Here is a 21923-nt window from a genome sequence, read left to right on the forward strand (position 1 = left end):
GCCCCCCCCCCCCCCCCCCCCCCCCCCCCCCCGCCCCGGGAGCACCCCCCGCCAAGAGCCCCCCTCCCCTGCTATTCCTATCAAAGCAGTGTCTCCACAGGCAGTTCTAGGACTGCCAGGAGTCACACAGAGAAATTAAAAAACAAAAAGCACACGGATGGGGGCAGGAGGCACATTTCAGAAAAGAGATTTAGCACCTCTTAGCTTCCCGGTGCCAATACCTTCACCCCTCAAAATATCCAGTGTCTAGAAAAAACCTGTTTTTTTGGCAAAGGGAGCCAGAGCTCTAAATTCTAATTCCTAAAAGACCACGCATTTGTGGCGTCGAGGGTGAAAAGACCTTTGAAGCAGAGAAGGGCGTTCGGTCTGACGCCACTCTTAGCCTGAGGTCAGGCTGTCAAACGCAGCAGGGCCCTCCAACAGAGGGTGATCGCCACAAACACTGGCCTTCCTGACACTGACGTGGGGAGTCCACAGTCCCCACCCATGAGGAACGAGGATAATGAGAGAGAGGGTTCCAGCTCTGTTTCAGGGCAGAAGATTCAAGTTTCTCTTCTGCAGTGAGCTTTAGGCCAGAAGAGACTAGGTAGGGGCTGTTCTGAGAAACACATCTGTGAAGTAAGAGTAATAATGTGGGGAGGCCCTAAAGGAAGCAAGGGTCGCAGTATCTCTGAGTCCTGCTTTCAACTCAACCAGTAAGGAAGTGTTGGCCAGAATGGCATGTTATGCCTTTTGTTTTCTGCTCAGTCTGTCGTGGCTGATGCTGAGTAGACACGTACAGACTGGATACCAGAGGCACAGATTTTACCTCATTTCTTTCTTTTCTTTTAATTTACTTTTTTTTTTTAATTTTTTTTTTAACGTTTATTTATTTTTCAGACAGAGAGAGACACAGCATGAACGGGAGAGGGGCAGAGAGCGAGGGAAACACAGAATCTGAAGCAGGCTCCAGGCTCCGAGCCATCAGCCCAGAGCCCGACGCGGGGCTCGAACCCGCGGACCGCGAGATCGTGACCTGAGCCGAAGTCGGACACTTAACCGACTGAGCCACCCAGGTGCCCCATCTTTTAATTTACTTTTGAGAGAGAGAAAGCATGAGTGGGGGCGGAGGGGTGGGGGCAGAGAGAGAGGGAAAGAGAATCCTAAGCAAGCTCTACAATGTCAGTGCGGAGCCCCACGCGGGGCTCGAACCCACAAACCGTGAGATCACGACCTGAGCCGAAGTCGGGCACTTAACTGACTGAGCCACCCAGGCGCCCCGATTTTACCTCATTTCAACAAGAGCTGGGGTCTGGGACCTTTCAGCAAAATCTAGGTTAAATATGCCTAAGGTTTCTAGGCTTGATTTTCTATATAGGAAATACGCAGTACCCAAAATTCCTTGCCGAAACAAGATGAATGTGTTTTTTTTGACATGGATTACATAAAGTGCTTCGACAGGGGTTAGACAACTATTTTTGTCTAACAAGTTGATATGTTCGGTCAATAACTACTTAAACGAGAAAAATCTAGGTTAACAACAGGAGGGACAAACCCAATGGATTAAAAATAGCACAGATCTATTTTAGACAACTAAAGTAAAAGGTGAGAATACAAGCAAAAATAACAGCCACGAATTGAGAGGCACCCGTGTGGCTATGGACATCCACTATCTCATTTAATCCTCTCATGGGGGAGGGGGATGGTATCATCATCCTCATTACATAGATGAGAAAATTCAAATCCAGGAAGGCCACGTCACTGGCACAGTATCGTGTTGCTGGCCAGTGACGACAGAACGGAGGGACATCTGGCTCAAAGGCCGGGCTTGCTACACGTGGGGAAAATTCCACGTAAAAACTAGTATACATGATACCAGGCAGGGCCAGCTACAGGGGAATGACTGATGCTGCTCTAAGTGGAACTTAGGAAGGTGAACTCACAGCAATATCTGAGTAACTTCTGCCCAACCCTCTCTGCCAGGGAAGGGCGCACCTCCAGGCTGCCTCAGGAAGAACAGGTGGTCACTACCCATCTGCGGCTGGAGCCATCAGCGGCCCCGCCATCGGTCCCCTGCTCACCCGCACAGCCGGCCCGTGCAAAGCCACCTGTACTTGGCCTACTAACAAGCCAAGAAATAACTAGAACCACTCCGTTGCCTCCAGGAGGCCTCGAGAACAGGCCTCTGTCGGAAGGGAAGGGGACGTTTTAGGAGCAGGAGGAGGCCGGTGGAGAGGTTTGGAAAGAGTGGAGGGGCACCGGCTTCCCGGAGAATCCGGGTAGCAGGAAGCGCGGCCAGGGGCGGAGGGCGGGGGAGGCCCGAGGCTGGGTCTGGCCCCTGCTCCCTGCCTGTGTGACCTTGGCTGGGTGCCTCTTCTCCGGGCCTCAGTTCTCTCCACGCCAGGGTCGGCCTGGGATGTGGGGAGCCGCGAAGCCGGTGACAGCCAGGTGATGGGTGACGCCTGGGGGCTGGGGGTACCCCAGGGACCGCGCAGAGGTCAGGGCGAGGCCAGGAAGATAACAGGTCAGCCGAGAAGGCGGGGCGGGCGCGACGCGAGGGGCGGGGGGCGGAGAGCGGGGGGGGGGGGGACACCCAAGGGGGTGGAGCCCGGAGAAGGGGGCTCCCCAAGGGATCCCCGGGCTGCGCCGAGTTGGGGGACACTTAGAATGGGGGAGCCGGGTCATGTGGGGGTTGGGGGGTCACGTGAGGCCGGAGGGTGTCGGGGTCACGTGAGGGGGGGTTCAAGGAACAATGGGGGCGCAGGGGGCGAGGGGAGCGGGGAGCGCTCCCGGCCCTCGCGTCTCTTCTCCCTGCCTCACTCACCCCCATGGCGGCAACGGCGGCGGCGGCCCTCAGCTCCTCCTTCCCACACTTGCCGGCAGGGAGGCGGCAACGGCAGCGACGGCGGCGGCGACGACACCAGAGCGGCGGCGGGCCCCGCACCGCGCATGCGCCTCGCGGGCTCCCCTGCGCGCCCTGGCGGGCACCGCGCCGGCGCAGAGAGGGGGAGGGCGCGAGCTGGGGAAGCGCGCAGGTGGAGAGCCTGGGAGGCGGGTGGAGGGTCTCGCTCCCGAAAGAGGCGGGAGGCGCGGAGCAGAGTCGCGCTAGGAATGACGTAAGCCCGGCCCCGCCCCCCCTTCTCCAGGCTGTGTCTGTAGCTATGGCAACGGCCGCGCCTGGCCTTGAGCAGAGCGCTGCCCCAGCGCTCGGCCTCCCCGCGGCCGCTCCGGCCCGGGCCGGGCCGGGGCACCTTCGCAGAGGAGCAAACGCGTCATGACCTCGGAAACACCAGCTCCTCCTGCAACCTTCGGGCACAGGAAAACTCTTTGGAAACGTTCCCGCCTTCTAGATCTTGAACTCTTGAAGTTCCTTTTCTAACCGGAGTCCCGTTCTTCATTCATCCGTCTAACTGTTCGTTCCTCATTCATTCGCTCTCTCAATAAGCATTCACCGCCACCTACGCGGTGCTGAACCCAGGGCACACAGAGACGAGCAGTCCAAAACGTCACTGTTTAGAGGGGAGACGCAAGCAACACTGTTTAATGGATGGTGCTGTGGAAATGAGACCTCAGGTGTCCTGAACGATAGGACTTTCAGTCTGTCCCAGCAGACCAGCGTGACCCCTTGCATCAGAATCACTTGGGAAGCTGAATGCACTGTATACACCCCTGGGTCCTACCGGGTGTCCTACCCCAGGACTCCAGGGGTGGAGTCAGTTTTCCACGAGCTCCGCAGGTAGGGTCATACTCGCGAAAATTAGATGACAGCTGACCGAGACTGAAGTTTCATAGACTTGGTCAGGTTTTGCTCATTATCCCATCTTCCAGTGCTCAGTGCAGTGATGACCCCAAAACAAGTGCTCAACAGTATCTATTGAGGGCCTACCATGGGCTCGGCACTGTTCCCGACAGCAAAGCAAACAGCCATAACAGAAAAGGCCTGCCCTCACAGAACTTGTATTCTAAAAAAAAAAAAAAAAAAAAAAAAAAAAAAAAATTTTAATGCTTATTTATTTTTTTGAAAGAGAGAGAGTGTGAGCGGGCGAGGGGCAGAGAGAGAGAGAGGGAGGGAGACACAGAATCCACAGCAGGCTCCAGGCTCCAAGTTGTCAGCACAGGGCCAGACTTCGAGATCATGACTGGAGCTGAAGTTGGACGTTTAACCAACTGAGCCACCCAGACGCCCCCAGCACTTGTGTTCTAAAAGGAGGCAGATAGGGGCGCCTGGGTGGCGCAGTCGGTTAAGCGTCCGACTTCAGCCAGGTCACGATCTCGCGGTCCGTGAGTTCGAGCCCCGCGTCAGGCTCTGGGCTGATGGCTCGGAGCCTGGAGCCTGTTTCCGATTCTGTGTCTCCCTCTCTCTCTGCCCCTCCCCCGTTCATGCTCTGTCTCTCTCTGTCCCAAAAATAAATAAAAAACGTTGAAAAATAAATAAATAAATAAAAGGAGGCAGATAATAAACTAAATACACTGGTAAAAATATATAATAAGGTAGATGATATCGATTCTATGGAGGAAAATAAAGCAGGGAAGGGGGATAAGGAGGGTCAGGATTTGGAGTTTTAGCTAGGATACTCAAGGAAGGTAAGCATGTGGTAACATGTGTGTCAAGATCCGAAGGAAGTAAGGAAGCATGGGTGTTCGACTTTGGCTCAGGTCATGATCTCGCTGTTCGTGGGTTCGAGCCCCGCATCGGGCTCTGTGCTGACAGCTCAGAGCCTGGAGCCTGCTTTGGATTCTGTGTCTCCCTCTCTCTGCCCCTCCCCTGCTCATGCTCTGTCTCTCTCTGTGTCTCAAAAATAAATAAAAGTTAAAGAAAATTGTTTTAAAAAACAAGTAGAGAGAGGATCATTGAGGGCTTGTACGCTTGATGTTGTTAAGTAAGCTTTACGCCCAACATAGGGCTTGAACTCATGACCCTGAGATCAAGAGTTACATGCTCTACCGACTGAGGCAGCCAGGTTCCCTAGGGCCTGTAGGTTTTAAAGGACTTTGGGATAGAGCGAGCTGGGACACCGCAGGAGAATCTGCGTGGAGGAGCCATGGAGTGTCTTATGTGCTCTTGGCCACTGGGTTGAGAAGACAGTGTAGGGGCAAGGTCACAGGAGGATCCATGCAGAGGCCATTGCTCCAATCAAAGGCAAGAGCAATGATGCTTGTGCCAGCTGGACAGCAGTGGGGATGGGAGTAGTAGTCAGGGTCTGTCTGGTGTGTTTTTGAGCTTGAGCTCCTGGGAAAGTGCCGCGGCTTCAACAGAGACCCGGGCAGCTTTGGAGGGAACACGACGAGGGTGGGGCTGGGGAAGATCAGGAATTCTGTTTTGACCATGTCAGGTTTGAGATGTCTTCTAGACATTCACATAGAAATGTGGGGTGATCAGAGTCTGGAACTCGGAGCAGGGGGGAGGTCCAGGCAGGAGACACAAATTGGAGCGCAGTCAGCGTGATGGTATTTCCAGCCTGAGGAGACGGCGAGAGGAATGTAGGTAGACTGGAATGAATGAATCTTCAACCTGAATCCTATTCCTCGGTCAGAAGGGGCGCCTGGCTGGCACAGGCGGTGGAGACTGCGACTCTTTTTTTTTCCAATGCTTATTTATTTTGAGGGCGGGGGTGGGGGGGACAAGTGGGGGAGGGCAGAGAGAGACAATCCCAAGCAGGCTCCGTACTGTCAGTGCAGAGCCGGATGCGGGGCTCGAACTTATGAACCGTGAGATCGCGACCTGAGCAGAAATCAAGAGTCGGACGCTTAATCGACTGAACCGCCCAGGTCCCCCGAGCCTGCAACTCTTGATCTCGGGGTCATGAGTTTGAGCCCCACAATGGGTGTAGAGAGTACCAAAAATAAATAAAATTAAAAAAGAAAAGAAAAGAAAAAAAGCAAAAAAAGAAAATTTGCTTGCAAGTACTCTGGGGACCAGAAGAGGGAGCTAAGGGTGGGAGGAGAGTGGCCAGGGTGGGAAGAGGGGCCCTGTGGACTTGCCCTTGAAGGAGGAAGAGACAAGGAGATTCCAGGGGTGGGAACAGTATTTGCAGAGCCAGGGAAGCATGAAGGAGTGGGCAAGGGTGTTTACAGAGGGAGGAGGGGCAAGGTGGGAATCAGGCTCAACCCACCCACCCCCACCCACCCCCTGCAACCCTGAGCAGTCCCCACCCTGTTTTGGCTTTTCTTGTTTCCTTACCCACTTTGAATTTCAAGGTCAGCTGTTTGAGGGACCAGATATCTGCCTCCACGATTACTTTATGCGCTGGCTCTTGTGCCACTCCTCACTCTTGGGTCCACCTTCCCCCAGGCTGCTGGAATTTGTGGGATATCTGACAAGGCCCGGGAGGTGAGCCCAGCCGTCCCTTGGGGAGGTGACATCATCTGGGCCCCGTGAGAGGCCTGAGAAGGTCCAATGCCCTGTTCCTGCCCTACATCAGTATCCTTCCACCTGATTGTGGACTCTTCTCTGCTCAGGGCTTCCTTGGCCTTGAGTGGTGGTGGAGTCAGACCAGCCTGGGCTTAAACTCCTTTTCTGCTACCTGGGAGCTTTGAGACTTTAGGCAAGGTGCCTCGAGACCCAGAAACTCGGTTTCCTTATTCCTACAGTGAGACTACCCGCAGCGACCGTTTTCTCACCGGCTTGATGTTCTCCAAGGCAGGTTGGGAGAATTAAATGAGATTAAAGGCGATAGGAATAAGGAAGGCACCTGGCATGGCCCAGGGCGACCAAGGAATTCCCTTCCAAGGTGCAAAAGTTCATCTCCCCACCCCTCCCCACCCCACCCACCGCTCCTTTCCTCCCCTCCCTGACAAGCCTCTGCCTCTTTCGACCAGGCTGTCTACACTGCCTCATGAGCCACACACACACACACACACACACACACACACACGCCCCCGGGCATCTTGCTCTGCTCTCCTCTCACACCCCTCTGGACGGAGACACTCTGCCCCTCTCTCTCAGGCCCTGCACCCCTCCCACCCACTTTCTGGACCCTTCTTCCTCCAGCTCCAGCCACTCCCTCACCCTGCTTTGCTCTCCTCTTGCCCTACAGCCCTCAACTGCTCTCAACTAGTCATTCACTCATTTGCTTTGTGGAGGCCTGGAGATGGCCCGTGCTCTGTGTTATCTTCTGTACTGGGGGTGGGGGGGCACGGGCTGGGGAGACACCTCCCCAGTGGCACGCGTGTCACTGCACGGCTGGGGAGAGGCGGGCTTTAGACATTGCCCCCCGTCACCTGGCAGAGGACAGTCCTGGGATGTCCCAAAAGGCATCTGAAAGCGCCCCCACCTTCTCCCTTCCAGCCCCCTGAGGAGCTGAGCCTCCTCCAGGGCCAGACCTCCCCGGGCTGGGCCTCATCCCCTCAGGGTCCCTCCCTTCACTCCTCCCTCCCTCCCCCGCCTTCCTCAACCCTGCTCTCTCCTGCTTTCAGGCCTCTCTCCCTCCGCAAAAAAACTTTCTCGGAAAAAGTGGCCCACCTTATCTCTACCTTCCTGACTCTCACGCCGCTCACCCCTCAAGCCACCTGCAGGTGGCTTCTTTTCCTAGCACCCCGCGGAAGCCTCTGCCCGATGCTTCCAGCAGCTTCCCAATGGACGGGTCTCAGTCCCTGTCTTTCTGGACCTCCCTGCAACATCTGGCCTGCTATTCACTCCTTCCTCCTTGAAACACTCTTCTTTCTCTGGCATTTCATTGCCACACACATCCCCCCCTTTTTCTAAAGTGCACATCTGGTCAGGCCAGTTAAGCACTCTGAGGTCCCAGCCTCCATCAGGGGTTAGGGGCTGCATGTTTGGCCCCTTCCCACCTGGCCAGGGCCCCCTCTCCGCGCCAAGACTTTGGCCCTGCTGTTCCCTTCACCAGAAACCCTCTCTTGTCTTTAGCCCTGGGGTCCCAGCTTAGGTCTTCGGAGCCTTCTCTCCCTGACGGAGGCTGGGATGTCAGGGTTGCCAAATACAATACATGGGCCAAACTTAAACTCACTCTTTATCTGCAACTCAGATTACCCCGGGTGCCACTTATCTATCTATTCAAAGTAGGCTCCATACTGGGCATGGTTGAACAGTCCTTAAGCTATCTGACTCTTGGGGCACCTGGGTGGCTCAGTCGGTTCAGCATCTGACTTGGGCTCAGGTCATGACCTCACGGTTTGTGGGTTTGAGCCCCACGTCGGACTCTGTGCTGACAGCTCAGAGCCTGAAACCTGCTTCAGATTCTGTGTCTCTGGCTCGCTCTCTACCCCTCCCCCGCTCGCACTCTGTCTCTTTCAAAAATAAACATGAAAAGGGGCGCCTGGGTGGCTCAGTCGGTTAAGCGTCCGACTGCGGCTCAGGTCGTGATCTCACAGTCCGTGAGTTCGAGCCCCGCGTCGGGCTCTGTGCTGACAGCTCGGAGCCTGGAGCCTGTTTCAGATTCTGTGTCTCCCTCTCTCTATGACCTTCCCCCATTCATGCTCTGTCTCTCTCTGTCTCAAAAATGAATAAACGTTAAAAAAAAAATTTAGAAAAAAAAATAAACATAAAAAAAAATTAGGCATTCTGACTCTTGATCTCGGCTCAGGTGTTGATCTCAGAGTCACGAGTTCAAGCCCCGTGGCCTCCCACACCCTGCCCCATATTTTTGCCCACTAAATTTGGCATCTCTCGCTGCTGTAGCCCTGGGGCCCAGCTCAGTGCCTGACGGCAAATGTTAGCTGAGGGAATAATGGTGGCAGTGATGGTGGTGGACTAAGGTGCTATGGGGCACAAAGGAAAGGTAGCAAGCTCCCTAGAGGTGACAGCTGAGTCAAAGCAGGTGGAGACAGTAGGTCATGGCATCGACCATTCCCTCCCTCCACAGAGACGCTTCTTGCCGCGGGTTGAACAGTGTCCCCAAAACGTTACGCTTTAAGTCCAACCCCTGGAACCTGTGCCTGTGAACTTATTTGGAAATAGGGTCTTTACAGATGTAAAGATGTAGGTTAGGGGCCTCAGAAGAAGGTCGTCCTGGATTTAGGGTTGGCTCTAAATTCAATGATTGGTGTCCTTATAAGAGAAAGGGGAGAGTGGTTTCACACACACACACACACACACACACACACACACACACGGAAGGTGGCCATAGGAAGACAGATGTCCGGGAGCCATCATGGAAAGGATTGTCCCTCAGAGCCTCTAAAAGGAATCAACCCCACCAACGCCTTGTTTTGGGACTTCTGGCCTCCACAACTGTGAGAAAATGGCTATATTTTTTTAATATTCACAAAAATTTTAACGTGTATTTATTTTTGAGAGAGAGAGCATGAGCGTGAGCGGGGGAGGAGCAGAGAAAAAGGGAGACAGAGAATCCAAAGCAGGCTCCTTGCTTTCAGGGCAAAGCCCGACATGGGGCTCAAACCCACGAACCATGAGATCATGACCTGAGCTGAATGCTGCTCAACCAACTGAGCCCCCCAGGCTCCCCTTTTCAATTTTTTAAAAAAAATGTTTATTTATTCGGGGCGCCTGGGGGCTCAGTTAGTTAAGCGTCTGACCTCAGCTCAGGTCATTGTCTCACGGTTCGTGGGTTCGAGCCCTGCGTGGGGCTCTGAGCTGACAACGTGGAGACTGCTTTGGATTTTCTGTCTCTCCCTCTCTCTCTGCCCTTCCATGACCTGTACTTTCTTCCCCCACCCCCTCAAAATAAATAAATAAATAAACTTAAAAAAATAAAATATAAACTTAAAAAAAGTTTATTTATTTTGAGACAGAGTGAGAGCAAGCGAGGGTGGGGCAGAGAGAGAGAGAGAGAGAGAGAGGGAGGGAGGGAGAGAGAGAATCAATCCCAAGTAGGCTCCATGCTGTCAGTACAAGAGCCCAACGTGGGGCTCGATCTCACAGACCATGAGATCGTGACCTGAGCCAAAGGGAGATGTTTAACTGACTGAGGCACCCAGGCACCCCATAATTGCTATTGTTTTAAGCCATCCAGTTTGAGATATGTTGTTCGAACAGTCCTGGGAAACCCATACACTCCATAGGCTCCATCTTTCCCAAGCCCCGTCTATCAGACTCTTCATGAGTCTTGCTCCTAGAACCTTCTACAGTACCAGAGCTTTTGTCCAGCCTGTGGCAGCCAGCCAGCAAAATGGCCCCCGGACCCCTTACCTCCTTGCATTCATGCCCTTATACTGTCCCCTCCCGCACCCACTAGGGCTGACTTATGTGACAATAAAATACTGTGACGGTGTGCGATTCCCAAGACTAGGTTATGAAACTGGAGACCAAGCTTTTGCCTGAGTCTCTGGAATCGCTCTCTTGGGGAGGAAGCCAGCTGCCATGCTTTCCTGGACGCACAAGCAGCACCATGAAGAAGTCCATACGGTGAGGAATTGAGGGCTTTCGCCAACAGCAGGGCACAACTTGCTAACCAAGTGAGTGAGCCACTCTGGAAGACGATTGTCCCACACGGGTCAAGACTTAAGATGACTGAAGCCCCAGCCAACATCTTGATGGCAACCCCATGGGAGATCCCAAGGCCGAATCGCTTAATGAAATCATTCCTGAGATTCTGACTCACAGAAGCTTTGGGGTTCTTCATGATCACACGGCATGCTCCTTATATGACCTTCTGTGTCCAAATTTCCCCTTCTCCTGTTCTTTTTTTTAATAAAAATGTTTTAATGTTTTATTTATTCTTGAGAGACAAAGAGAGAGACAGAGCATGAGCGAGGGAGGGGCAGAGCGAGAAAAGGACACAGAGCCCGAAGCAGGCTCCGGGTTCTGAGCTGTCAGCACAGAGCCCAACGAAGGGCTCGAACTCACAAGCCATGAGGTCATGATCTGAGCCGAAGTCGGACACTTAACTGACTGAGCCACCCAGGCGCTCCTCCCCTTCTTATAAGGACATCAGTCCTGTTGGACGAGTCCTGTTGGACCCTAATGACCTCACTTTAATTTTATTGTGTCTGTAAAGACCCTATCTCCAAATGAGGTTGCATTCTGAGGTACTAGGGGTTAGGACCCGAACACAGGAATTTGGGGCGGGGGGGGGGGAGGCACAATTCAGCCTCTAACACCTGACCCTGTCTTTGGGCTCAAGGTCTTTCTGCCCATAATTCACTCTGTTTCCTGGCCTCTTTCCTTCTCTTTGCCTCCCTCCTACCCATTTTGTGCTCACGGCAGACATTACTAATCCCTCTTGGCATCCTTTCTGCCGAAGCAAAGTGCAGACTCAGAATCCCCTCATCGGCAATCTCCACGCAGTCTGCCCACCTATACGGACTTCGTGGAGGAGGAGACAATGGCCAATAAACACCTGTTGAATGAATGACTCCATACATCTAACCTACAACAGTTCATGACCCACCACTTGTCTGCCTGTTCCAGGTTATCGGTCCCTGCAGACGTTGGGCCCCGTGAGCCTGCTTTCCATCAGGAGCTTCAGCCTTCTTTGGTGGTCTCATCTTGAAAGGTGGGCACCTGGGGGCCATGACTTCAGGTCCAAAGTCCATGTCTGCTAAGAAGGAGACTTCCCCCACCTCCTACCCCTTCCTCTTTCTTTTGTTTGGAGTTCAGCCAATGAGTATTTCTTTTCTTTTTTAATGTTTATCCATTTTTGAGAGAGAGAGATCAGGGGATGGGCCGAGAGAGGGGGTAGGGGCAGAAAGAGAGAGAAGGGGACAGAGGATCCGAACTGAGCTCTCTGCTGACAGCAGAGAGCCCGATGTGGGGCTCAAACTCACGAACCCTGAGATCATGACCTGAGCTGAACTGGGACACTCAACTGACGGAGTAATAGAGAGGGTGCTGTATCAGGAGGGGTGGGGGGTGGAGAGTTGCCTCTCCACTCAACAGCCATGCCTCCTTCTTCCTTGCTAACAGAGCCCCACCTCTGTTCAGTTAATGGGTGGAGACCCCTGGATGTCATGTCAGGTGTGTTGGGGCACAACCATGATGGCTCTGATCCAAGGATGGGAGTCTTTTCCCCAAGGATTGGTTTAAGGAGCACGGGCCTGCTCAGGAAGCCCTGGAAAACGTTTTTCTCCCTGATAAAAAAAAAAAAGATGCCAAGGAGAAAACCCTGGCTCTGTGACCCTCCCCGCCCCACTCTGGAAATTGTCCTCCAAGGATGGGATGCTCGGAGTAAGTGTAGCCACTTAGTGATCATGAGGGGAAACCTTTTATTATTTTTTTAAGTTCATTGATTTATTTATTTAGAGAGCAGGGGAGGGGCAGAGAGAGAGAGAGAGAGAGAGAGAGAGAGAGATAATTCCAAGCAGGTTTCGTGCTGTCAGCTCAGAGCCTGAGGGGAGGCTCGATCCCATGAACTATGAGATCACGACCTGGGCTGAAATCAAGAGTCGGACGCTTGACTAGCCTGGCCACCCGGACACCCCCATGGGGGGGGATCCCTTCTGATGCATGCAAGAGACAGAGCTGAGAGATGAGAGGCACCCGGGGTCGTGGTGACCCCGGAGCCCTGGCAGTGGTGACCACTGACCTCCACACCACCATCAAAAGGCTATTATTCCTCCTTATCAGGGGGAGCAGGCAAAGGCACCTTCACTGAAAGGATGTGGACACAGGGATGTGAAAACAGGCCTCTGGCATCAGCCGACTTGAGGTCGGTCCCAGCTCTGCCACTTTCAAGCTGGTCATTTTGCGAAGCCTCAGGTCCTAATAAAGATCGTTAGGATACGTATCTCATAGGGTTACTGGGGTGTGTGTGGGGGGGTGTTAGGTGAGGCATTTTGCACACTGTGGGCTGGTACCCGTGAGCATTCATTTGTTTATTCATTTGTTAACGTATTCAACAATAGTTATCAAGCATCTACTAGGTGTTTGTATTGATCTAGGATCTGGGGACACATCTGGAAGCAGATAACAGGCACTCAAATAAGTTGGCTGGTATGTTATCATAAGAAGTTGGCTCTTCCTGGGCCACCTGGGGGGCTCTGGAGGTTAAGCGTGGGACTCCTCATTTCAGCTCAAGCCATGATCTCACGACTCAGGAGTTCGAGCCCCGCATCGGGCTCTGTGCTGATAGCACAGAGCTTGCTTGGGATTCTCTCTCTCTCTCTCTCTCTCTCTCTCTCTCTCTCTGCCCATCCCTCACTGGAGCTGTATAAATGAATAAAACTCAAAAAAGTTTTTTAAAAAAAAAAAAAATGAGGACGTCACCGAGAAACCAGTTTTTTCCATCTCTTTGTGGTGCCGTCCACAGTGTTGGCTTTCCTTGGGCAACCAACGTTGCCTTGGCAGCCAACGGCCAACACTCCTGGCTCAGTCTCTTGGCCTTCGTCCTATATTTCTAACGTGCTGATTGCTCTGCTAGTCCCCTTTCTCAATCAGTCATGGTATTCAGGGTCTTGGGAAAGGCTGACATTGGGGATCGACCCCACAGCACCACGTGGACCCTTAAAAAAGAAAGGCAAAAGGGGCATGGGTGTCAGGAGGTCAGATTTTGAAGCAGAAACGTCATGCTCAGGAGCTTGAACTTAAGCCAAGGGTAACGGGGAAGCAGAGGACTGAGTTGATCGGACTGGATTTGAGAAAGATCACCTTGGCTGATGCATGAAGCATACAGGGGAGCGGGAGAGGAGGCTGGGAGGCCAGTTTGGAGGCTGGTTCGGTGATGGGGAGGCCGGCGTGGCCATGACGAAGGGCCATGAGGGACAGAAACTGGAGGCTAATGGATCTGGGAGTGAAGCAGAGAGGAGTTAGGGCAACTCCCCTGTTCTCCTCCGGGTCCCCGTGGGGGAAGGGCAAGCGGGAACGGGGCGGGCAATGCAAATGTGTGGTCAAGAGGCTGAGATCTGTTTTGGACGGGCTGAACGTGAGCTACCTGAGATATCTGAAGGCGGATGTCCAGAAGCCAGTTGGTGGGTTGGATATGGGGGTCCAGAGCCTGGGACGGGGGTAGATGGAGGTTGGAGAGTCCATAGCCCAGGAGTTAAGGATGTGGCCTGGGCCTGAAGCATCAGCAGGAGGCAAGCAGGAGGGGAGCCTGTGGGGAGCTCTCGTCCAGGAGGAGGATGTGCCCTCTCTGCCCAGTCCTGTGCAGAGGTGGCCGGAGACCAGGCCTGCCAAAGGTCCTTTGGGTTTAGAGATAAAAGCCGCCGGTGACCTTGGCAAGAACAATCTGTGCCAGAATGGCAGAGGGTGAAACAGCACTGCGGTGGGTTGGGGAGTGAGTGGGAGGTGAAGACGAGGAGAAAGGGTGTGAACAACTCTTTTCAGACGCCCAGCTTTGAGAGAGAGAGAGAGAGAGAGAGAGAAGGCAGCAGTAGCTTAGCTGAAATGGTAGCTGAAGGTGAATGTGTGTGTGTGTGTGTGTTGGTGTCTGGGTGTGTGTGGGCGGGTTAGGAATGAGGGACTTAAGCAGGCTGATGTTCTGAGGGATAAGACGGTGTTGAGGGAGGAGAGGTACAAGAGGACCAAGGACTCAGGAGTGTGCGCGTGTGCATTAGTGGAGGCGGAGATGTGGGAGCCTGGGAGTGAGTTGGCCTTGGGGAGGGAAGGTGCAGGTACAATCGGAAGGGAGAGGCAAGGAACTGCATCTCCGGGCGTGAGGGCGGGCCTTGGCCGGGGTTCCTCCTGGATGGCCTCAATTCTTCTGGAAGTGGGAGGCAAGGTCAGGTGCTAAGAGCCTTGCAGCAGGTGGGGTGGTGAGGGATGAGCGTGAGGGGGCAGGAGGGTGCTGGGCGGCTAGGCCAGGAGCCCTGGATGAGCCCTGTCAGGGCAGAGTTGCTTACAGGAGCCAGCTGTCTCAAGGGAGGGGCTGGGCATGGGGCATGCAAATAGGCGGGCTGGGCCAGTGTTTGCAGGGTGGTTGGGGCACCTGGGGCACCAGGTACGGCTCAGCAGATGGTGAGCAGACCTGCTTGGCTGGATCGGAAACAGGCGAGAAGGCCCTCGAGTCCTGGGCTGGGAGAGAAGTTCCAACTTTGCCTGGAAGGCAACTGGGAACCATGGAAGGTTATTGAGCAGGAGCGGGCCATGATCCAAGCAGTATTTAAGATTCTGTATCCAGAGGGACACCTGGCTGGCTCAGTGGGAAGAGCATGCGACTCTTGACCTTGGAGTCGTGGGTTCCAGTCCCACACTGGGTGTAGAGATTACTTAAAAAAAAAAAAAAAAAAGGATCAGGGGTGCCTGGCTGGCTCAGTCGGTAGATCATATGACTCTTGATCTCAGGGTTGTAGGTTCAAGCCCCACGTTGGATGTAGACATTACTTAAAAATAAAAAAACCATGGGGCGCCTGGGTGGCGCAGTCGGTTAAGCGTCTGACTTCAGCCAGGTCACGATCTCGCGGTCCGTGAGTTCGAGCCCCGCGTCAGGCTCTGGGCTGATGGCTCAGAGCCTGGAGCCTGTTTCCGATTCTGTGTCTCCCTCTCTCTCTGCCCCTCCCGCGTTCATGCTCTGTCTCTCTCTGTCCCAAAAATAAATAAAAAACGTTGAAACAAAAAAAAAAAAAACTTGGGGCGCCTGGGTGGCTCAGTCAATTAAGCACCTGACTTCGGCTCGGGTCATGATCTTGTGGTTCATGAGTTCGACCCCTACATCAGGCTCTGCACTGAAAATGAAGAGCCTGCCTGGGATTCTCTGTTTCCCTCTCTCTCTGCTCCTCCCCGACTTGTGCGTGTGTGTCGTCTCTCTCAAAATAAATAAACCTTAAAAAAGTTTTTTTTACTCTTAAAAAAAACAAATCTGTATCCAGCTGTGTGTGTGTGATGAATTAGAGATCAGACTCAACTCAAGGCAGGAATCTGGAGTGGTTGATGGGTAAGGCTGAAGGAGGATGTCAGGGCTCACACGCCACAGAGGAAGAGCTTTGAGCTCCAAGGTCAGACCCAGGAGCCCTGGGGGGCAATGGCCTTCAGGTGGTCCACAGAGCATGGGCTGCCTCAGAGCAGAGAGGGGGTTTCCAGCCCTGCTGGGGGGTCCTCGAGAGGGAAACTGGCATTGACGGAGGCTCTAATTACAGTCCGCGAGATGATGTCGGATCCTCCTAATAATCAGAGGTCGGCATTATTGTTCTCTTTGCGAAATGGACGGAGGCTCAAAGAGGCCAAGTATCTCCCCTCAGGCCACACAGCGAGCGAGAAGCGTGGAGCCAGCACTCACTCCGGATCTGAGCTCCCCGTAGCCTGCGTATTGCTTCAGCACTTTCCCTGCTATTCTGGTCTCCTCTGCCATTTCTCTAGGGGTTTCTGTTCCACCTGACTTTGTTCTGGGAGGTTCTGGGTGGCTCTGGGCCAAGGAGGCTTGCTGGGGATCGGATCTAAAGCTCAGTAACTCCAAATGGCCCGGGGGGGGGGGCGGATCTTGATCCCACACACTTACCCCGCCGCCCCCCCCCCCCCATGGGCTCCTCCGGGTGCCAGGCTCAGCCTCCCTGGGAGGACATTGATGGCCAGGCTGAGGTGGGACCCCTAGGTCCATGCTGTCACCGCCAGAGGGCGCCGGCTGTCGCCCAGGTGAGGGCCAGGGGAGGCCCCCTTCCTGGCTTCCGGAGAAACAGAGCTGGCTGCAGGGTCTGGAAGCTGCCCCCTCAAGGATCCAGGGAGCTCCTGTCGCTTTCTCGTGTCTCTCTGAACTAAGGTCTTGCCGATTCTTCCTCCCCAGTTCCTGCTTTGCTCAGGGAGTCAGATTTCCTCGGCGTGGGTGTCAGGAAGCCTGGGGTCTCCTTGCTGACCTCCTGCCCGGTTCTGCTCTGCCCTCCCCCAGCACCACTCACAGATGCGCCTGCCTCACTCCCTATACCTCCCTCCTCGCGCGGCCACTGCGCTGAGGCGGTGACAAGCACCAGATTGTCACCTCTGTCACCTTCTCTCAGCTTCTTCACAACCCTGGGTGGGAGTGCGGACCAGTGCAGGGGATTACTGACTGGGCCCAGAGAGGGGGAGGGCAGCACCTGGGGCCACACAGCCTTCCAATGAGTCCCAGGGGGGCTTAGGGAGCCGAGGAGGAATCGAATTCCTGTCGGGGGCAGGATTGAAGCGTGGGGGCCCTGGAGGGAGCTCCCCACCCTCCTTCTATGCTGTAGGCCATCTTTTCCATTTCCCCAGCTTGATCTGCCCCCAGGCCTCCAGTCCGGGGAAGCGCCTCCCCCGAGCTCCCCCAACTGTTCAGCCAGGTTTCGGCTTTGATTCTGCCAACCTCCCTCCCCCACCAGGGGGCCCCTCCCGCCTGCCTTCCTCCTTCCCCGAGCTTAGCCCCTTGGCTGTGGCCACTGAGGGCCTGGCCAGGGTCCCAGGCACCACACCACAGAGGCCAGCCTCGCAGGGCCAGAGCTCGGGACAGTCCCAGTCTGTCTGGCAGGGCTGCGGGTTCAGGATTGGCTGGAGCTGCCCCCGCCTTTGGGAGGAGGGAGATGTGAGGGGAGGCCCGGTGGCTCTCTCAAGGTCACCCTCCTTTTCTCTCCCAGCATCCCTGTTCAACCTTTGTCCCTTCTGCCTCACCTTGAGGTGGGAGGAGGCAAGATGCCCAACACGCAGAGGGCAGAGGAAGCCAGGGAAGAGGAAACTTTTGGGTGGGTGGGGGGGCTCCTGGCGTTTCTTCATTCGGCAAATATTGAGTGCCTACTGGATGCCAGGTACTGAGAACACAGTGAATACAGCTGACACAATCCCTGCCTACAGCCCAGCAGGGAGACAGGAAATAAACAATCACACAAATCATGTAAACTTGTGGCCCTTAGCAGTGTGGCAAAAGCACCAAGCTGGGATTCAGTCTGGCTTCCCCAAGGATCTCAAGGGTGAGGAGTCATATCTGGCCTAGGAGAGGCTTAGGCAGGCTTCAGGCAGGGCTCATGGGTTTTTGGAGGCCGGTGGTGGTGGTGGTGGTGGTGGTGGGAGGGAGGGAGGGCGGGCGACGCTGAGCAAAGCCTCAGTTTCCTCAACTGGGAAATGCAGGATATAAATGTGTCCCCATCCCGGGGGTGCTGCAAGGCACTGGGCTGTGCCCTGGCCCGCAGCCCTCAAAACGAAGGTTCTGTCATCCTCCCCGAGGAAGGGTGAGTGGGAGCTCATCAGTGAAAATGGCGGGGAGGTGATTCCCAGGGACCAGCGGTTCTCACAAAGCTCAGAGGTGGCCTCAGGGAGGTGAGGGACCCCAGTTCCAGTGCTGTGCTACCGAGCGTGGCCGGTCCCTCCGCCGCCTAAGGCTGGAGGAGAGGAGGGGCTGGTCCCCTGGCTGCCTCTCTGTGTCTCTCCCCTCCCACACCCCCATGTTCCTGGCCACGTGGCACCTCTGCGCCCTGGCCTAGAATGGGGTGGGGGGAGGATGATTCCTGACCTGGAGGCTGGGGGAGCCGGGGAAAAAGTGGGTGGGATTTGGGGTTCCACTGAGATCAGGTCCTGTGGAGCCGTGGCTCCACCCCGCCCCACAGCCCCCGGGCGGCAGGGAGGGGGTGCTGTCTCTTTAAGAGCCTTCAGGCTGCTGGGAGCAGATGGCCAGGCCGGCCGGGGCCCCTTGTCCTTTGTGTGGCTTTGCACAAAAGAGGGGGCCAGCTGGGGAGGGGGCAGCGGCAGCAGGTGGGAGGGTGGGGCCTTGCCCCTCCCCCTCCTAACCCTGCACCACTGCCCCTTGGGGAGGGGGTTGCTCACCAGGAATATGCTTCCCCTCTGGATACTGTGGCCCCCACGGTTGCCCCCAAACTCCTCGGATACTCCTCCCTTGTCATGGCCCACATCCCAGACCGACGCTTCATCGCGCCAGGGCCTAGAGACTGCCCCCCTGCCCCCAACTCCAAGGAATCAACCTCCCCTCCTTGCCCCTACCTCCAGAGCAGAATCCTTCTCTGGCCCTGAGCTCCAGGCTCTAGAGAGAAGTGAGAGCAGAAAGAGATTCTTACGGGAGGGGGGGGGAGGGGTGCCTGAGAAGGAGGGACACGCCAGTGGCTGGGGGTACCTGGGGCAGCCCTAGAGGAAAGGGACCAAAATAAGCAGGATGCTGAGGCCTGGGGGTGAGGGTCTGGTCCCTCGACCGTAGGTATTAGTACAGAAAGAAGGCAAAGGTGGGGGCAAAGGGGGCCTAACTGAGGCCCTGCCTAATTGCCGGCCGGGTGTGGGCAAGATGGAAGGCTCCATCATAAGAGAGGGCTGTGCACAGGCACAGGGATTGGAGGTGCTGGGCACCTTGCCACTCAGGAGGGTCAGGCTGGGAGCCTCTTTTCATCTTGCGGCAGACCCCCTTAGGTCAGACCTGCCCTTGGTCCATTCATTCTATTCTCCTTTGTGCAGACCTCCCCACCCTGGGGCTCGGTGCCCAATCCATGATTTAAGAGGAGGAAAAAGGCTCCGTAGGTCTGGCCCGAGGTGTGGCGGGCAACGTGGCCGCGGGCTGGGTGGCCCCGTGTGGCCCGACAGCGCCGCAGCCGGGTGGGGTCGTGCCTGACTTGGCCCGGCCGCCCACAGGAGCCCCCCAGGACCGGGCGGCCCCAGCCGGGTCGTGGCCCGACCGCAGGACCCCAGCCGCCTGGCCGCAGGCAGCGGGTGGGGGCGGGGATCCCTGGCTGGGCCCTGGGTTGCTTCTAAATTTAGGAATCTGATTACAGAGTGGCCGAGGAAGGGAAGGGAGAGGAGGGTGCTAGCGCAGGCTCGGCTCAGTCTGGGCACAGCGGGGTGTGCCCGGGTGGAGGTGTGTCTAGGAATCTGGGGCTCCGGATGGGAGGGGCGGCGGGCGGGGGCTTCGGCCTGTGTGCGCTGCAGCACGTGCCCTGGGCGGCGGGGACGGGCACGGGCGCAGCTCGCAGGCTCAGAGCCGCCGCCGGTGTGTGCGCTGGCTCTTTGTGTGCCTGGCAGGGTGGCTGGGTCTGGCTTTGAAAGTCTCTGCCCACCCCCTCCCCCATCTCCGTCTGTGCCGCTCTACCCGCTTCCCGGTCTGTCACTCTGCCCGCGCTTGTCCTGGGGGAGGGGGATGCTGCTCCCAGCTGGGGTGACAGTGAACCCAGTGGGGAGGAGACCCAGCTCCTCCCATTCCCTGCAGTCCAGACCTTCCCCAACACCTCCCACTCCCCAGCCCTCAGCCCCTCATGCCACTGTTTTGGGGTGCGTACTGCAGCACTTAAAAGGGAATTGAGGTGACCCCTGGGGACTCACAGATGCACCAGAAGCCAGGCTTTGGCCCAGTAGCTCTAGGAGGAATTCGTGCCTCGCCTGTCCGGCCTCCCATCCGCTCTGGCCCCCAAGGGCGCAAGAGGGAGGGGGGGTCCCCCTTGCGGAAGGGGGGGGGGGCGGGGAGTTCCTTGGCAGGAAGGGAAATGGAAGGAAAAGCTGGGCTCCACCCGGGCGGGCGGGCAGGCGGCCTCAGGGCCCCCGGGGCAGGCGGCAGTAACCCGAGCCCACTGGTGTGCGGGGCCGGTGTGCGCGTGGGTGGAGCTGACCCCCGGCTACTCCCGGGGGGCAGCGGGGTCTCCCCCCCAGGGGCAAGTCAGGGAGCCCCGGGGGCCCGCAGAGGGAAGCGCTCTCCACCCTGGTCCTGACCCCACCCCCTGGAGGTCTAGCCCCGGCCCCCAGGCCCCGCCCCCCGGGCCCTCCCTCCCACCCCAGGGCCAGATGTTCAGCTGGCGGAGGCATCGGCTGGGGGAGGGGTGCTGAGGCCGCAGCCGGCACTACTTCCCTGCCAGCAGCTTCATTGTGTGCGCGAGGAGCGAGCGGCGGCGGAGAGCGGGCGAGCGAGCAGCAGCCCGAGCGCGGCGGGGAGAGCGAGCGCGCCGGGGAGGGTGCGAGGCGGCGCCCGCGGCTGCGCTCCGCCCGCCTCCCGGCAACTCTGCCCAGCGCGGCGCGCCGTGCGCGCCGTCCCGCCGCCGCCGCCGCCGCCGCCACCGCCGGGGCCCCGCCGCCTGCCGTCGCGGGCAGGGGTCTGGTCGGGACGGGGGTCCCCGCCTGGGGACTGGGGCATCCCGGTGCAGCCGGGAGGCGTGCAGCCCGCGGGGGGCGCCACTTGCGCCGCAGCGCCCGCCCGCTCAACTGCGTGGGCGGGAGGGCGGTGGGGCTCGGAGGCGCCCCAGAAGCCGGGCGCCCCGACTTCGAGGGAGCCCCAATCCCGTGGAGCGTACAGAGCGAGCGCGCCCCAGCCGCACCGGACCTTGCGCTCATCCCCCGCGTACCCCACTTCTGCACAAACTTTTCTGACGCCCTCGCCCGTGGGGGTCGCGGCGAGCGCTGAGCTGTCCGCAGGGCTCCCGCCCCGCCGGACCCTAGCCACGCTGACCTCCTGCCTCTCGTAGCCTCAGTGGCGACCTCTCCAGGCCGGGCCGGGCACGGCACTCGAGGCGAGCGCGGCAACCACCGCGGCTCTCCGAAGGCTCCCGCGCCCCCCGGGGCAGCTGGGCGGGGTAATGCCCTCCGTGATGGAGAAGCCGAGCGCGGGCTCCGGGATCCTGTCCCGCAGCCGGGCCAAGACGGCGCCCAACGGCGGGCAGCCGCACTCGGAGGATGACAGCAGCGAGGAGGAGCACTCGCACGGTGAGCCCGGCGGCCTAGGGTTAAAGGTGCACCGGCACCGGGGACGCGAGTGGGGCGGGGGGAGTGTTGCTGACCACGGGCGTTTTAGACTGATGGCTCCTGCCTTCCAGGACTGGAGCCTCTGTCTTGCTTCTTCCCCCAGCCTGGGGGCTGCGGGCACTGGGAATCCGGAGGCTGGGCCCCTAGCTGCCAAGGAGGCGGTCCTGCCCACCCCCGCCCTGCCCTCAGTCTCTGAAGGACTCAGGCGGCCCTCCTCTCCACAGTTTGGGCTGCTCATACCTTGCTACCTTGTAGGGGACTGAGGTCTGGCTGGGGCAGGGGCTGGAAAGACACTTCCACTCCGAGCTGTGAGGCTCATGGGGTGGGGAGGAGCTTCGGATTCCCTGCAGGGCTATGGTCCAGGTCTAGGGGCAGCACCCGCCCCCCCCCCCCCCCCCCCCAGCCAGAACAAAGGGCTCTGCTTGGCCTGGGCTCTAAACTGGCCCCTTGTCCTGGCACCCCCCCATCTCTGCCGCCCCCGCCCCCCCCC

General features: G+C 57.2%; 2 protein-coding genes across 3 annotated transcripts in view; one reads left to right on the forward strand and one right to left on the reverse strand.

The window, feature by feature from the left end:
- Window positions 1–3047, reverse strand: part of NAA40 (N-alpha-acetyltransferase 40, NatD catalytic subunit) — a 16144-nt gene extending 13097 nt beyond the window's left edge. Inside the window, exon 1 of the mRNA XM_049644020.1 lies at window positions 2804–3047. Coding sequence (XP_049499977.1) covers window positions 2804–2809 — 6 coding nt within the window. The 5' untranslated portion in view covers window positions 2810–3047. The remainder of the gene's footprint in view (window positions 1–2803) is intronic.
- Window positions 3048–20761: 17714 nt separating this feature from the next.
- The window catches only part of RCOR2 (REST corepressor 2), a 4966-nt gene continuing 3804 nt past the window's right edge, over window positions 20762–21923 (forward strand). The window contains exon 1 of one of the 2 annotated variants that reach the window (XM_049644112.1): window positions 20762–21394. In XM_049644112.1, the coding sequence (XP_049500069.1) occupies window positions 21268–21394 (127 nt within the window). In that variant the 5' untranslated portion in view covers window positions 20762–21267. The remainder of the gene's footprint in view (window positions 21395–21923) is intronic. The other variant, XM_049644104.1, reaches the window with a different exon arrangement.

Source organism: Panthera uncia, chromosome D1 (genome assembly GCF_023721935.1).
Source record: "Panthera uncia isolate 11264 chromosome D1, Puncia_PCG_1.0, whole genome shotgun sequence".
Taxonomy (NCBI): Eukaryota; Metazoa; Chordata; class Mammalia; order Carnivora; family Felidae; genus Panthera; species Panthera uncia.